Here is a 17,180-nt window from a genome sequence, read left to right as displayed (position 1 = left end):
GTTCTGTGGGAGGCTTTTCAGACTCAACATCTGAAGTGACCTTACTTCTGGTGACTCTAGTATGCTGTCACGATTGAAGGATACTGTTTTAGGCCCAAACTTGCCTGGAAAGAATCACCAGGCCTTTATTTGATCACGGACCTCCTGGCCTCTCCCCAGAAAATTCAGATCCAGGTGGCCCGGGTTGGAGAACACTGCCTTAAGCCATAACTGTACTTCCAGGTCCTCTGCATATGAAAATGAATGTGTTCCTTAGTGGGAAAGGAAGGCATTCCCGTTGACTTTAAAGAAGGCTTTAAAGCCTGCCCTAACTAATCTCATCATCAAAAAAATCCACACATTGTCTCTTGCTGAGTTTTCTTACTGGAAAACATCTCTAGAGAGCTTACTCTGAGGCAGATTCTGATTTGGTGGAATAGTGATGCTTTCTCCGCTTCAGATTTTAAGCTTTGAAGCAGCAGGTGGCTGACTGGTGTGTGTGTCTGTTCGCAGCCAGTGACTTCCTCCCGTGCGATTACTTTCTTGGACCGAATAGCAACCCCTAAATGGAGAGACACCCAAGACAGCAGAGATATTTTTGGAATGGTGGAGCGATCTTATTGCTGTAGCTCCTTTTAGAAAGAGAGTATTTGCTGACATCTTTCTGGAAGGAAAAAAATAATACTAGTCTACCATCTGAGTTGCTTGTACCAGAACTTACAAGCACCTTTTCAACATCTGGCCCACATCTGTACCCCATATTTTTATCCCAGGAGAAAATAAAACCTCGAATGAGTACCGCTGGGCAGTTGGCTGGCACCGCTCTCTTGTGATTACAGTTCCATGTTCTTCTTTAAGATAGGTATCTTCAGAGCTGCAAGTATCAGAATCTGTTTTCTGTCCCTTCCTAGTTGACCCATACTTGTGGTTTTTCTCCCAATTTCAGAGTTGGTAAGACATCACTCATGAACCAGTATGTGAACAAGAAATTCAGTAATCAGTACAAAGCTACAATAGGAGCAGACTTTCTGACAAAGGAGGTGATGGTGGATGACAGACTAGTCACAATGCAGGTAAGCACACGTCTCCACGTGGCCAACCAAAGCCTTGTTCATTCAGTCTGAACCCTTTTGTTCATGCCTAGGCATTTTCCCTCCCTGTTCTTCATTTCCTGCTACCATATTCATGGATAATTGGCCACAGGTAGGATTGCCAGATAAAATACAAGGACATCAAGTATGACCCAGATACTGCATGAGATATACTAGAAATTTTTCATTGTTTTTCCAAAGTTCAAATTTAATTGGAGTTCCTTTTTTTGTTGTTGTTTGGTTTGTTTTTTTTGGTTTTTGCTGAATTTGACAACATACAGGCCTCTGTCTAGTTGTGTCTCCCAGATGTCTAACTCATTCCTTTCTTAATATCCCTGCATAGTATTTTAGGCCAAAACATCTTTGGGTCTCTCCTAGATTCTTACAGTAGCTGTTCTTGTAGTTAACCTATTTTTCTGGCGGCTTTTAACCTCTTCTATCTGTAGCCACCAAAGTTGTGTTTCTGTTAAGCCAGCCTAGCTTTTTTGTGTTATCACTTTAATCTTTCAAAGTTTTCCCTTGCAACAATTAGGCTAAAATACACATTCCTTCATATGATCTTTTGAAAGCCTTTGCATTCTGGCTACAAACATTCTTCACTTTTTTGTGTTTTGCCAGTCCTTCCAAACCTTGTGCTGCTCTCACAGACCTGTCCTTACACCCGTCTGCTTCCATTCCGGCCCTTTTGTCCCATTTTTGTCTTCATCCCGAAGTCTCCAACTTTTAGCCCAGGTGTTGTCTTCTTAAACTCCTACCTCCACAGCAGTTGTTCCTTCCTATATTAAATGAGGTCCCTGGCAGACTAGGCCTCTAGAGACAAATATAGTTCTTATCCCACTATAGTCGTAGCAGACACCAGGCTCGCCAAGATGTTTGAATGATCCAGGTGTTACAGGTAGAAGTTTTTACATACATGGACCTCAAGCTGTGACATGCTCACAGAGGATAAGGACTCCTGACGCCTTTTTTTTTTAAAGATTTTATTTATTTATTTGACAGAGAGAGAGACCGCCAGCGAGAAAGGGAACACAAGCAGGGGGAGTGGGAGAGCAAGAAGCAGGCTTCCCGCGGAGGAGCCCGATGTGGGGCTCGAACCCAGAATTCCGGATCACGCCCTGAGCCAAAGGCAGACGCTTAACCACTGAGCCACCCAGGCGCCCCATCCTGATGCTTCTTGACTCACACATTCAGGGTGGAGTTAATATGGATTTCGCCTCCTGCCTCCCCCACGCATACACATAGAGATGTTCAAAATATGACTACAGTTTTAATAAGCCAAGCTTGAGAGAAAAAGAAATTTCCAGGTTACAGGAAAGAAGAGGGAACCAAAAGTTAGTGATAAGCTCGGGGGCATCTGCCATGGTGCTTTGCAACTTTATAACCAGGACTAGAGTTTCATCACTCACCACGGGCAGGAGATGTGACTACAAAAGGTAGGGGAGCTAGAACTGAAGAGTCCCCCTGGGGGGACACACACACACATTCTCTCTCTCTGTCTCTCACTCTCTCACTCTCTCATTCTCTCTCTCACACTCACCCAAGACCTTGGAAAGATGGACCAAAACAGGACCAAATACCCTCAACCTAAGGAAGTGGCAAAGCTCATGTGTGAAGTAGGCTTGGGGCTTTGGAGACTCTCAGTCCCACTGTGCTTCTCTCTGGGTTCTGAGCTTTTACTCTGCATGGGACAGAAATGGTGAAGCCTTTGACATAAACCCATAAATCCCTGTCATTCCTGACAAAAGCAGAGAAAGAGACCATTCTATAGACTTGCCACCTCAGGACAGAAGATGAGCTCGTAGCCACATGAGGAAATAATGTACCAAAAAAAATGTTCACAATGACTAGAGATTTTTTTTTTTTAAAGGAATAGAAACCGGGGCGCCTGGGTGGCACAGCAGTTGGGCATCTGCCTTCGGCTCAGGGCATGATCCCGGCGTTATGGGATCAAGCCCCACGTCAGGCTCCTCCGCTCTGAGCCTGCTTCTTCGTCTCCCACTCCCTCTGCTTGTGTTCCCTCTCTCGCTGGCTGTCTCTATCTCTGTCAAATAAATAAATAAAATCTTTAAAAAAAAAAAAAAGGAATAGAAACCATCGTGAAAAAAGATACTATAAAAAAATGAGGATATGGAGAACTTAGAACTTGAAGAAGTGAAAATGTGGTCGTTGCGATAAACCAAATGAACAGTTAACCTGCAGATTAAACACGACTGAAGAAAATATTAAGCTGTGAAAACTGAGCAAATGACCCAGAAGACTCAAAATTGCAGAACACCAAAAGCAAAACTGTAAGAGCAACTAGAGAGAAAAGGAAGATTCCTTACAAAGGAACAACCGTTAGAGGAGTTCTCAGGGACAACAGGAAGCAGAAGGGAATGGAATGGCTTCAGGATGCTGACGTGAAGTACCACCTGCCGATTTTACATGGCACCAGCCAGACCAAAAGCTGCTTCGTGTACCAGGAGAAACAGCTGTAGGGCCAGGCTGTGGCTTCGACAGCAGTGTGGGCTGACTCCAGAGTCAGCCTAGCTCCTCCTGAGTGTGGGGCCATTATCGGAGAGCCCCATGTACCCTACCAGGCTGGGACCCTGCAGTGCTGCACTGCTGGGGGGAACACCATCTGGAGAGCCACAGGTCACTGGAGTCAGAAAACAGTAGGGGAGAGGGCATGTTTCTGAAAGGCTGGAACAAAAGGCTGGCCCTCATGCTATTGCAACCAGCTTGAAAGACTAGAAGTAAATGAAAACCATGATCTCTGGACAGAGGCATCATCATTCTAGATCTTGAGGAATCCTCGCGTATTTTTCACAGGCTTTTAGCAGTGTTAGTAAGATGATCCAGATAAGAAAACAAGGCAAGAACCAATGGAAAGCTCCTTGATCATTCAGAGTGGTTTTTATATTTAAAGAAATAAGGCACTCGTACATATCTGGAGAGAAGAAACTAAACAGGTGGTGTAGGTTAACAGAATTTCTAAAAATGAAATACAGTAACCAAAAGGTGGAAATCCAAGAATGTTTTTAGTAGCAGATAAGACATGCCAGAAGAGGGCTGAAAGGAAGAATGGTAGGAAAGAGGGGTACAAACAGGATTCAGTAGACAGGTCACACCTCCTTTTAATCTCGAAAGAGAATAGATCAAAGACGGTATTTGCCGAGAATTTTCCAGAATTGATGTGGCATCAGTCCACAGATTAAGGAAGCCCAAATTCCAAGGTGGATGAATAAAAAAGAAATCTCGCCATACCATAATGAAATTGCAAAAACAAGGCATACTCGAAAGCATCCAGAGGAGAAAGATCACCTTAAAAAGGAACAGGAATGAGGCTGACAGTTGACTTCCAGCAGTAACAGTGGAAGTCAACAGGCGGTGGAATATATTCTGAGAGAAACCTGCAGCACAGCGTTATGTCCCTGCTAAAAATATCCTCGAAGAATGAAAGCATACATCCTTAGGTTCTATGGCAAAAATTCTAAGAGATGTACTTCAGGCAGAATGAAAGTGATTCCATTTAGAAAGTTCTGAGATAAGAAGATAAAGTGAGATAGACTTTAATTGTATGCATATATTTATTGTTAGAATGATGACCCTAATAGTAGGAGTATGTAACTTCCAAACTATGACAGAAAACCAGAATTAGACCTATGTAATTTAATGTGTTGGGGAAGATTAGTGGTTGCTGTGGATATTTAATTCCTTACATTGTTCAGGAAGAAGCTAGAAATCATCAGTATTAAACATTAGATGGAATCAAGTACGCAAGAAAAATTTAAAGGTAACTTACTATGAAGCTATGGTAATTTAAACAGTGTGATGTTGTCACAGACATGCGGATCAAGGGAACAGAGGACACACAGACAGGGCACACCTGGGTGGACACTGAGTAGAGAGGCGGCTTCCAGAAGAGTAGGGGAAGGGGAGTTACCCAGTAAATTGAGTGGGGAGTAACCAGAAGGTCCAAGACCTGAATGAAAAAAGTACAAAATGAAACTTCAGAAATGAAAATAATTGTTTTACCTAAGGTGTTTAAAATAGAGAAAGCACAAATCATAGAAGAGTAAAGATCCAATAGTAGACCACATTAAATTAAACATTTGAATAACAAGATTCCCAAATAACAAAGACCATAGACCAGAAAAAACGTTGGTAATGCATAATAGTATCCAGTCAGCAACTCCCTGGATAACTGAACAAATGACATCAACAGGCAACTATCAGAAGAAACTTTTAATGTCCAGTAGCTTGATTTCAGGGAATTACAAATTTAAAAAGGTGACGGGGCAGGGTGGCACTGCTACAGACATGGGGAACACTCCCTCCCTCCCTCCCTCCCTCTCCAGTGCTATCAAAAGATGTTCTTTGGAAAAATTCCCCAGCAGTTGGGTGGCTTAAAGAAACTCCCATGGTCATGTGACTCCAGATGCTTGTGGGGCTGGCTGAATAAAGTGGATGTCAGCCCTGCGCTGTGGGGCTGTGTTGCGCTACCAGGGCCAGGAGAGTTGGCAGAAGGAATACAGCATCCTCTCCGCAGGGCCTCTGGACAAACAGAATTCAGGCAGTTGAGCTACGGCTTTAAATCGTGAGCGTTGGATTTGATCCCATGGAGGGCTAACAGCATGCTGGAAAAACAGGGTCATTCAAGTGTCATCATATTGAGCCTGGCTGTTCAGAGAGACTTTGTAAACTTGAAAATTTACATAAAAGCCTGTTGGAAATGGAAAAAATTTCATGTGGGTGTATCACAGACAGAGGCATCGTAGCTCCGCGTCACTTAAGAAACCTCAGATGTTTGCTGTTAAATGATCTTCCTGGAATAAGAGAAAAAGAAAACCTTGTCCAAGCCTTTGAGATAGCACCACCTTCTCTAGAACTAAAATTAGACTTGAAGTAAAACAATAATATTCAGTAAGTGTCTTGTTTCATATGGACGCAGCCCAAGCGTCCATCTACAGCTGAGTGGATAAAGATGTGATACTCACCATAAGGAAGAATGAGATCTTGCTGTTTGCAACAGCATGGATGGGACTAGAGAGTATTATGCCCAGTGAATTCAGTCAGACAGAGACAAATACTATATGGTTTCTCTTAATGTGGAATCTAAAAACAAAGGAACAAACAACACCACAAATACAGACTTATCAGTACAGAGAACAAACTGGTGGTGCCCAGAGGGGTGGGGCGTGGGAAATGGGAGAAACAGGTGAAGGGGATTAAGAGGAACAAACTTGTGGTTATCAAGTAAGTAAATCATGGATATGGGGGAAAAAGTGTCCTATTTCAATATAAAGTATCATTTAAAATTATTGATCATAAACAGCAACAGATATATTTATCATCAATAGAACTAAGGGGTGATCATACCACAACATTTTAAAAGCAAAAAGTCCCTCATGTAGAAAGTAAATATTCAGACACGACACACTAAAGTTACTGAGTTGGAAGTGAGAGTTTATGTACATTTTAAGAAAAATGCAAACCAGATAGCCTTTTAATTCTAACATATTCCTCATTTTATATAGATACCTTTTGACATAGCTAGAGTTCTTTAAAGTGATTTAAATGTATAACACAGACATTCCTTTTTTTTTTTTTTAAGATTTTATTTGAGAGAGAGCACAAGTGAGAGAGAGAGAGCACAAGCGGGGATGGGGAAGCAGGAGCAGAGGGAGAAGCAGACTCTGAGCTCAATCCCAGGACCCTGGGGTCATGACCTGAGCTGAAGGCAGACGCTTAACCGACTGAGCCACCCATCCGCCCCACATTTTACTTTAAAGTTAATAAAACATGCTGCTGTAAATGTACAGGCATGGGGGGGAAAGGCTAACAGAATCAAGCTTTGGCTGGAATATAGGGAGTAGAATATTCTCAAGCCGATGGCGGTAGTGTGTCAGTGCAGCCCTCTTCAGTAGAGACTCCCATTGTGCTCTCCGTTGAGCATGCGCAGTTCTCTGTCTAGAAAGGGAGCCTAGGTGAAACTTAGCTCTGGGCACAGGAAGAGAAGTGTAGGAAGAATGCTAATTGCTGCTGAGATGACCAGGGAGTAGAGTGTACATACTAAGACAGTAGAATGCTATGTAGCCATTAACTTTTGGGAAAGAAAAAAAGCAAGTTGCAAAAAGATGTATAGGATCATACTATTTATGCAGACAGTTAACTCTTCAGGAGCCATTTACGTCTGGGGAGGAAGGAAAGGGAATGCTGTGAGGAAGGGTTATGTTTCTTTAACAAAACAACAAACAAACAGCTGGGTGCCTGGGCGACTCCGTTGGTTAAGCGACTGCCTGCATCTCAGGTCATGATCCTGGAGTCTTGGAATCGAGTCCCGCATTGGACTCCCTGCCCAGCAGAGAGTCTGCTTCTCCCTCTGACCCTCCCCTTTCTCATGTTCCCTCTGTCACATTCTCTCTCTCTCAAATAAATAAGTAAAATCTTTTTTAAAATAAACAGAAAAACAAAACAAAAAACACCTGACTTAACAGTGGCAGTGTTAACATTTGTCACATTGGAGTACGGGTAAATAGATATATTGGTGTGCTTTAGAAAATAAAATATTTCAATTAAAATATTAAAAATTTTAAAAGATCACAGTCATAGGACTGTACTTTTCTAGATGTGAAGATAAATTAATTTTTGAGGGGCGCCTGGGTGGCTCAGTCGTTAAGCGTATGCCTTTGGCTCAGGACGTGATCCCAGAGTCCTGGGATCGAGCCCCACATCAGGCTCATTCACTGGCTGTCTCTCTCTGTCAAATAAATAAATAAAATCTTTTTTAAAAAATTAATTTTTGAAAGTTGCTAAGAATAACTGTGTAGTTTTTCAGTTTGACTTCTTAATGCCGTGCTTTGCCTTCTCTGTATCTGAGTTGCAAGTACCCATTTGGTTCCATCAAGAGTCCTAGAGTTCTTACGTAATCTCCTCTTGGGATTCTGTCCCAAACAAGCAATCGGGAATAGAGAAGAGGCTCTGTAAGTTAACATTCATTACTGAGATCCTTACAATTGTGGAAATTTGACAGCAGTATGTTTTTAAAAAACAAGAATAAAATTGTTCGTTGAGTTTGTTGGGCAGTAATAAAGGTGTCAGCTTCAGTCAGAGTGCTGTGATGTTTCACATGGGCAGAGAGGGGCGATGGAGGAGAGCGCAGAGTGATCCGTGGTGTAAGATTTCAGCTTCCTAAAACCACAGCGTGGGTACCTAGAATAACAGATGAGCTAATGAAGATGGCCTCGGGCGGAGGGGGGGGTGCCAAGTGTTTCCGGGGGTTTTTTGGCTTTGGCTTTACTTACCCAAATGTTTACATAGTAACAGTGTTAACTTTCTCTAATGGAAAAAAATTTTTTTAATTTGTCCAAGCCTAGTTTTAAGTTCTGGTTTTTTCCCCTACTTTCTCTTTATAGAAGTAGTTGTCTGTTTCTACTTTTCTTATTGTATGACCAGGCTCTTGAGTCCCACTCCATCGATCAGTCTCCCTGTTAGAAAGAATTCATTTTTTTTTCCACAGAGACACATATTCATGGTATGGCATTGGAAACCAGGAAAGCACAAGAGCAAACATCACCAGCAGTCCTACTGGTTATCCACTGGTTATCTACTGGTACAGTTCCCCAGGTGTTCCAGATTACTTGGAGGGAGGCAGGACTGACCGCGTGAGAAGGGCTGCACAGAGGAGCTCAGCCATCCTTCTGTAAAATTTGGTTCTGGAGATAAAACAGGAGTGTGGACTCCCGATCCACACTCCCGTTTTGGTTCAAACTCTGAGCCTTTGGAGTAGTTGGCTGGTGGTTTGGACGTAGAGTTGGCATTTATTTGGGTTATAAAGGACGGTCCAGGTTCTAATGTTGTTCTGAAGCTGAGGGGGTTCCCGGCAAACAGCGACTCCAGCAGTTAAAGACCCATCCATGTCAGCTAGAAGTAATGGTGTGCTGCTTCTGACCCAAATCTTAAACCAGGTGACTTGCTGGAGGGTATGGGGCCATTCCTCAGAACACACACCGTCTCACAGGCCGAGCACGGTGGCTTTGTTAGGGATCTAGGGCAGTAAGGAAATCCATCCTTGTTCTTGAACCTAACGTGGCAATGAACCATATGACGTTCTTTGAGATGGTCAGTAGTACCTGGTGTTCTTTTGATTAAAAGCTGGCTTTCTCCTCTATTTTAAAGTATGTTCTTGTCTTTCCCTTCATCTCTGTGTGTCCGGGGTTTTGTTTGACTTTTTTTTTTTTAATTGAGTCATAATATAAATAAAACATACTGATTTTTTTTCTAGGTAAACTTCATATACAGTAAAATACGTAGATTTAAATGTACAATTCAGTGTGTAATCACCTCCCTGTATTTCCATCACCCCCAGAAAGTTCCCAGAGTACATAAATCTTAAGTTTGCATCATGAATTTTACATAAATATCTATTCATGCATGGGACCACCACCCAGATCAAGATAAAAAATGTTTTCTAGAAGAGTTCAGACTCGGTGTCAGCCCTCCACAGAACATGCACTCATACATGCTGTCCGTCAGGGCTCTGTGGGTGCTCTGGTGCTGCGCTCAGCTTCCTGAATTCTGAAATCTGAAGTCGCTTGTCTCTCAGCAGCTCCTCTGGCGTCCCCCAGTCCTAGTGCTGTGCCCCCCAGGGAATAATGTGTCGTCTCTCGCAGATCTGGGACACGGCAGGCCAGGAGCGGTTCCAGTCCCTCGGCGTGGCCTTCTACAGAGGCGCAGACTGCTGCGTTCTGGTCTTTGACGTTACTGCCCCCAACACGTTCAAAACCCTTGATAGCTGGAGAGATGAGTTTCTCATCCAGGCCAGTCCCCGGGATCCTGAAAACTTCCCCTTCGTTGTGTTGGGAAACAAGATTGACCTCGAAAACAGACAAGTAAGTGCTAATGATAGAATCCTCAATGTGGAGGCTTATGAGTCTACCCTCATTTAGGTCGTGGCTACTGGGCCTTGTAAAAGTGGCAGCTAAGTTTCAGATGACAGGTACTGTTTTTAGTTTCAGTTGGTAAAAAGCCATGTGCCTTAAGGACCAGTACCCAGTATATCTGTGTGTGTGTGCGCGCGCCCCCGTAGTGGGGTAGAGGGGAGGGATAACTAACTAGTTACCTGCCCAGCCCAAGGAATTGGGCCTAGTTTCCTAATCTAGTAAAAGCATACCATTTTTGCTTCCCCTGTGGCAAAACAAGGACAGTGAAAATCTGCAGTGGTATTCCCTTCGAAATTATGCCAACGGAGTAGCAAGTCCATTTTATGGTGTTGTCTATACTGCCCATCGTTTTGGTCCCCACGAAATAATTTGACTTGAGGCCAGTTGAAGTCTGCATTTTGGTCTTTTGCATATAAAGGCAGACTTGCATTTAAAGCCTGGCTCATACACTTTTAATGTGGGAATATTTCTTGGAGTCTGAATCTTGACTTATATAACAAGAATACTCTGGGCCCGGATGATGGTGTACCCAAAAGCCCTCGCACCCAGGAGGAGCTTGGGAAATGGTGGCTTTCTGGTTGGCCCGTTGCTGTTTTCCTCTCCACTGAGAGACACTGGCGTGTAAGGTGACTTGTGGTTTGGCGGGTTCTGTGCGAAGCCCAGACTGGCTCCAGAAAGGTACCTGTGGGAACGTGAACTACCTTCTACTCAGCTGCCTTTGAGGACCAGGGCCCAGGAGACCTGGTTTCAGTCCTCATGCTGTCTCGGGCCAGCTCTGACTTTGGGCCATTGTCTTTGCCCTCTGAGCCTCCGTTCTCCTTCTGCTCTCAAAAGGAGGGAATTAGGTTTTGTCATTCTTGAGTGCTCCTGCACCTCAGGGACCTGCCTGGATCTCCGTGTGTGCAGAAGTTTGCACTTTGGGCTTTGAGTAAAATGCTCTGGTTTACTTTGAAATAGCATTTCTCTTGGGAGCATAGACTCTTAATTATAGCTTGGTTTATTTCTGGCCATTGATCTCCTTTTCTCCCTTTCCTAGGTGACAATCCTCTCGTGCCTGAAAGTGGGCTAGGGGTGGGGGAAAGAATTAGGGTAGAGGCAGAGGTGTCGGGGAGAGCTGCAGAATGCTGTGGCACAGGTGATGTAACACTAGCAGTAATGGGGAAGGGACTGCAAACCTTAAGACCAAGCTGCCAGGCATTCCCTGGGCTGGGACCTCTGAGGTCCCAAGAGAAACGATTCGGTACTTCCCGGGCTAGCCGCTTACTCCTTTCGTCGTCCGGCTATAAGCGTAGCTAAGGGTCAGAAACTATGGATTGTAGAGTGGGCTTGGGTTTGAGGCCTAGCTGTATTACACAGAGCCCGCAGTGTGACCTTGGACAGGTCTGCAGCTCCCTTCCTCTAACCCCTACACGCCCTCATCCCTGGTCTGCTCCCTCACCTGTGCTTGCTGCTTCCTCTTCCAGGTGGCCACAAAGCGGGCACAGGCCTGGTGCTACAGCAAAAACAACATTCCCTACTTCGAGACCAGTGCCAAGGAGGCCATCAACGTGGAGCAGGCGTTCCAGACAATTGCACGGAATGCACTTAAACAGGTGGGTCTCTGGCAGCTGTCTGGCTCCCTCTGGTGACTGACCGTTGACCTAGGCTCTGCCTGGCTTTCTTGTCCTTAATCTTTCTTAGCTCTTTTTTCTGTGTAACTAGGAAAACCCATGTGTTTATCTGGGAAGGTAATGAGGCATTCTGCTAAAGCTTCCAGAAATTCCACGTGTTTGTGAATAACCTATACAATGCAAGGGCATGAAGACAGGCTGAGGCCACCCTTGTTTGGGTATGTTCTTACTCTCCTTGCATGCTGTTAGGAGTGGGACCACTAGGGGGCCCTCGGTCAGATGGCTCCTTCTGTTGAAGGAGGGGGTATGCTTGAATTCAGATCCCAGGCCTGCTACCCTGCATTAGCTCTAGTTTCCTGTTTTCTGATTGTCTCTGAGCTTCCGTATCCTCGTCTGTCAAGTAATACTTTGCAGGATGGTTGTGAGCGTGGAATGAGATGGGCTCACTCTTGGCATTCTCAGGACTAGTTATATTTGATCACCAGAAGGAAAGCTTAACCAGAAGTTCTAGGAATTATATTCCTTGAGTGAGGTTTTCTTTCTGATTTATGTCGTTTTCTCAACTGTTCCAGAAAAGAGACCATTGCTTCTTGTTGGTATGAGGGAGTTGAAGGCTTTTTTGAATCAGCAGCTTTGGGGCCAGCGAGTTAAGACAGATCATGAGGCACCATCAGTCATCTGTGACGGGCAGACTTGGGGAGTGGGTGAGCGTCAGAGGTGAGGTGTGCAGGCCAGAAGCTGCGGGGGACATTTGAGGAAGCACGTGGTGGCTGTAAACGGCAAGTCAGGTTCTGCTTGATCCAGGAAACCGGGTTTATAGAAAGCACCAGTTCTCATCAGGACAGGGCATTTGGACCTGTGGGCAGGGAAATAACTAGAATGGCTTGTTCCAAGGGCTGGAGGCTGCACTGAGTGTTGTGATGAAAGGAATCAATCTACCCAAAACGCTTGGAGAGCCTCTGCTGAGCAACACTGATAACAGGATGCAGGCCTGAGGCCTTTGCCTCCCGCCCTTTCCCCCACCTTCGCACCTAGGTCAGTAACCGAGTATGCTTTTCCTCATGTTCCTGCACTTGGGTGCAAATCTAAGCAGGTCTGGGTAATTGTTTCCACCAGGTCCCTGTTGACTGGCATCACCGTCACCTTTTCTCTCTGAATATTGCTGTCCCTGTAGCCTTATTATGATGTTTTTTTGTTCCTACACGCCAGCCTCTCAGGAGTAAGAGTGTTAGATGAAAGGTGCGTGTGCTTTCAGAAGATGGTGCCAGATCGCTTTCCTTGAGGGCAGGAGGACTTCAGTCCTTTCTCTTCCCTGCTCACCAGCACGTGGCCGGCACCATCTGGAACTCTCCTGCCATGCTGCCGGTCGTTGGGTCCCCTGCTGCGCACCAGCAGTCCGTGGCACTAGCCCGGGTGCCCGTTACTTCCCGTGAGCCTCCTTTGACCGGGAGTTAACTTGACCTGTATTGCAAGTGACTTTTCCAACTCTGCTGTCTCCCTGAGGCATTAAAAGTAATTTTTGTTAGGTATGTCATTTTAAATGTCTAGGTTTCCTGTGTCTAGATTATTTGTTGTCCAATTCAGTTGAATTTATTTTGGCTTATGGCAGGAAATAGGGACTCACCTTTTTCTTTTAGAGGGATAGCCAGTTGCTTCATATATGAGTAGCAAATTGTTAAATAAACCACTTCCCCAGTGGATTGAAGCATTACCTTTGTGTACTAAATGCTCGTGTATACCGGCATCGGTTGCTGGTCTCCCCAGTCTGTTCGGCAGCGTGCACGTTCCTTGCCTGGACCATCTTGATTTGACTGCCTTTCTCTTGTAGTCTGACCTCGGCTGGGCAAGTTTCCCCCAGACAAGTGACTAGTGACTGACAAAAAGACTTTTTTGTGTTTTTCTTTCCCTTGGCTATTTTGGTGCATTTTCCATTTGGACTGAGGTTTTATTCCAGTTCCACCTTTTTCCTTCCTCACCCTTCCCAAATACAAAATCTCACTGAGACTCTAATTGGGATTGCTCAGTAGAGCTGTCTGACTAGTGTGCTCTGGGTCCCATTACAGAGTATTGCAGACTGGCTGGCAGAACAGCGGGCTTTTATCTTCTCAGGGTGCCAGCAGAGTCAGTTTCTGCTAAGGGCTCTCTTCCCCACTTGCAGACTGCCATCTTTCTCCTTGTGTGCGCAGCTTCTCCTCTGTGCTCGCAGAGCGAGTGGGAACCCCTCTCTGTCGTGTCTCTTCTTATGAGGACACACCGATCCTGTGGGATCAGGGCCCCACCTTCGGATCTCATTTCACCTTCAGTACTTTCTTAATCCTAATACTAGCACGCTGGGGATTAGGACTTCAACGTAGGAGTTTTGGAGAGAGACAAACATTCAGTCCATAACAGCTATTATTTTAGGTCTTGTGTGCTGTCCTTCAGTAAAACTATCATTTTTCACATCCTTTGCCTTTCATAGTAAATACACTCCTGGGTGCTGGTGGGAATGTAAAATGGGGCCCCCACTCTGGAAAGCAGTCTGGCGGTTCCTCAAAAAAGTTAAACACGAAGCGTCACCATGTGACCCAGCAATTCCACTCCTTTGGTGTATACCCAGGAGGAACAAAACCCTGTCCACACACAGTCTTGTCCATGAATATTCATACTAGCGTTACTCATAGTAGCCAAAACAAACAAATGTCCATCAAATTAAATATCCCAAACAGGCAAATCCATTAAGACAGAAAGTAGATGTCAGTGGTTGCCAAGGCTTGAGGGTGTCTGATGGGGCTGGGGAGTGACTGCTAATGGGTGCAGGGTTTCTGTGGGGTGAAGAAAATTTGTAGAATTAATGGTGATGGTTGCCCAACTTTGCGAATACACTAAAAACAACTGAATTGTACACTCTCTGATATATGTCAATAAACTGCTTTTTTTTTTTTTCCTGTGTGTTCATAGAGGTTTTTACTTTTATAGAACAGTTCCTGTCACATAGGTGCTCAGTGTTGAAGTGACAGTTGTTATCCTACACCAGGAAGTGGACAGCTGCTCCTCCCTGGACACATGTCATTCAGCAGAAAGTCATACTAAACTGACCACAGTCCATCTCCTGTGACCTCCCACCACAATTGGTGATAGAATTCATCCAGAGCTGGTTTCTAAGTATGCAGCATTTAGAGGCAAAACCCTCCTAAACCTTTGAGAGAAAAAGAAAATGGACCGTCAGTCCAGACAAATGAATGGCAAATAGTCTTGGGACTGAGGGCAGGTGTACTCATGCCCCAGCCCACACTTGCCTTGTGGAGTGGTAAGAGCTGCCAGAATCCAGCCTGTGTTGGAGTCTGACTTCTGAAGCGTTGGCGATGGTATGATGCGGAGCACTCAGAAAGCATCTGTGAGCTGGCTGTGGTCCCCAAGCCACCAGATTTCCGTCCTGGTGGAGAGCGTGAGTCAGCTGCGTCCTGACTGCTCCGTGTCGATTGCTGCTCTTCCTGCTTGGTTTCTCTCTCCACATTGTCCCAGGGTTATCACAAAACCTGTCCTCCCCTTGCTCGGCCCTTGAGAATGGAGCACCTTCTGCCAGAGCCCTCCCTTCACTGTCCCGTCTGTCCCCCAGCTGCCTGTGCACTGAGAGCCGTGGAAGAGCTCCACTGAGGCTGCCGCTGAGCTCGGAAGTTCCCCATACCCTGAGTAACAGACCTTTCTCTCTCTCCCTGCCCAGGAAACAGAGGTGGAGCTGTACAATGAATTCCCCGAACCCATCAAACTGGACAAGAACGACCGGGCCAAGGCCTCGGCGGAAAGCTGCAGTTGCTGAAGGGGCAGTGAGAGCAGAGCACAGAGTCCTTCACAAACAAAGAACACACTTAGGCCTTCCAACACAAGCCCCCTCTCCTCTTCCAAACAAAACATAAAGTCATCTCTCGAATCCAGCTGCCAAAAGAAACCCCATCAGACACACTCCCCCTTACACACACACACACACACACACACCCCTGATACAAGCAGACAGACTCCAGCCCAGGCCTGTGATGACTCCATCGGGTTCTGCCCACCCACCACATCAGCCCTCGTATGGCAGCAGGACAGGCAAGCTGTAGAAATCGTTCTGGTGTGGAGTCGGCATTGGAAGCTTATTCTTTTTGTCCACTGGGGAGAGAGAACTGTTTACAGTTAATCTGTGTCTAATTAGTTATCTGATTTTTTTAACGGTCTTGTGGTCTTTTTACCCGTCACCCCCACCCCTCCCTCCTGTGAAGGCTACCACTTGGGAAGGCTGGTGCCCCATGCTTCATTACAGGCTCACACCCAGTCTGATCAGGCTGAGTTTTGTATGTATCTGTTAATGCTTGTTACTTTTAACTAATCAGATCTTTTTACAGTATCCATTTATTATGTAATGCTTCTTAGAAAAGAATCTTATAGTACATGTTAATATATGCAACCAATTAAAAATGTATAAATTAGTGTAAGAAATTCTTGGATTATGTGTTTAAGTCCTGTAATGCAGGCATGTAAGATGGAGGGTTGAACCCTGTCTGGATTGCAGAGTGTTAGCAACTCAGAATTCAGAAATCCAGCTAGAGGCAGTATTCTGTACAGTAGACACAAGAATTATGTACGCCTTTTATCAAAGACTTAAGAGCCAAAAAGCTTTTCATCTCTCCAGGGGGAAAACTGTCTAGTTCCCTTCTGTGTCTAAATTTTCCAAAAGGTTGATTTGCATAATACAGTGGTGTGTGCAATGGATAAATGGCTGTTGTTTCAGAAATTAAAATTCTCATTTTTCCTTTTTTTCCACCCCCACTGCTCCACACTTCGAAACTCCCCTATTAGGTCAGCATCCTACTGATAAGAGGAAAAGGAAAATCCTAACAGATCTGTCCTAGTGATTTTACCTTTGTTCTAGAAGGCACTCCTTTCAGGGTTGTGGTATCCTTAGGTTAGCAAACCTTTTTCTCCTTTTCCCCACCAACTCCCAGTATTGCCCACTATTCATTAACCTGTTTCTTTGGTATGGAGCCCTGGCAGTTCTGTCCCCTCCCTAGGACCTGCCCCTGCATTCTAGCTTGCTTAACGGAGCACTTCCCCTTTTTCCAAAGGTCTACATTCTAGGGTGTGGGCCAAGTTCTTCTGTAAAGAGATGAACGTGATGCCAATAAAATGTAACAACAAAGATCATCTGCCTTTGCCCTGTCTTTCTTCCTTCTTCTAGACCCTTGGCTCAATAGAGACCATGCTAGCTAATCATAGCCCGCGTTTCAAGCCAAAGAGCCCTCCGTAACTGGGCACACGTGGTGCCTTCGAGGCACAAAGGCCTTGTCACATCCAGCCCTGCGTGCCTGCCCCTGGTGTTTGGTTTTGGTTTTTTAGTCACAGTGATGGGGTGTGGGGACTCTTGAGTGGAGAAAACTGTCCCTGTGGAGGAGCAGCGATAAGCTCTTTGTGCCTGTGGACCGCGCACAGCCTGCCGGATAGGAGTGGAGCATAGCCTCCGTGCTCTTCTCTGTTGTGTGGTTGCTGTAGTTGCTAGTACTTAGATATCACAGTTCTGGATTTCTGATTTTTCACAGAAAGGAAGAGGTGGCAGCAGA

The 17,180-nt window shown here is 45.2% G+C and overlaps 1 protein-coding gene and 1 pseudogene across 2 annotated transcripts in view; both read left to right on the top strand.

The window, feature by feature from the left end:
• The window catches only part of RAB7A (RAB7A, member RAS oncogene family), a 68,076-nt gene extending 51,311 nt beyond the window's left edge, over nt 1–16,765 (top strand). For both annotated transcript variants that reach the window (XM_034658869.1, XM_002917638.4), the window contains 4 exons: nt 926–1,052; nt 9,725–9,943; nt 11,458–11,586; nt 15,308–16,765. In XM_034658869.1, the coding sequence (XP_034514760.1) occupies nt 926–1,052; nt 9,725–9,943; nt 11,458–11,586; nt 15,308–15,403 (571 nt within the window). In that variant the 3' untranslated portion in view covers nt 15,404–16,765. The remainder of the gene's footprint in view (nt 1–925; nt 1,053–9,724; nt 9,944–11,457; nt 11,587–15,307) is intronic.
• LOC109489376 lies at nt 3,072–7,418 on the top strand (annotated as a pseudogene).
• Nucleotides 16,766–17,180: the final 415 nt, after the last annotated feature.

This window comes from Ailuropoda melanoleuca, chromosome 4, assembly GCF_002007445.2.
Source record: "Ailuropoda melanoleuca isolate Jingjing chromosome 4, ASM200744v2, whole genome shotgun sequence".
Classification (NCBI taxonomy): domain Eukaryota; kingdom Metazoa; phylum Chordata; class Mammalia; order Carnivora; family Ursidae; genus Ailuropoda; species Ailuropoda melanoleuca.
This window is presented reverse-complemented; position numbering and strand designations above follow the sequence as displayed.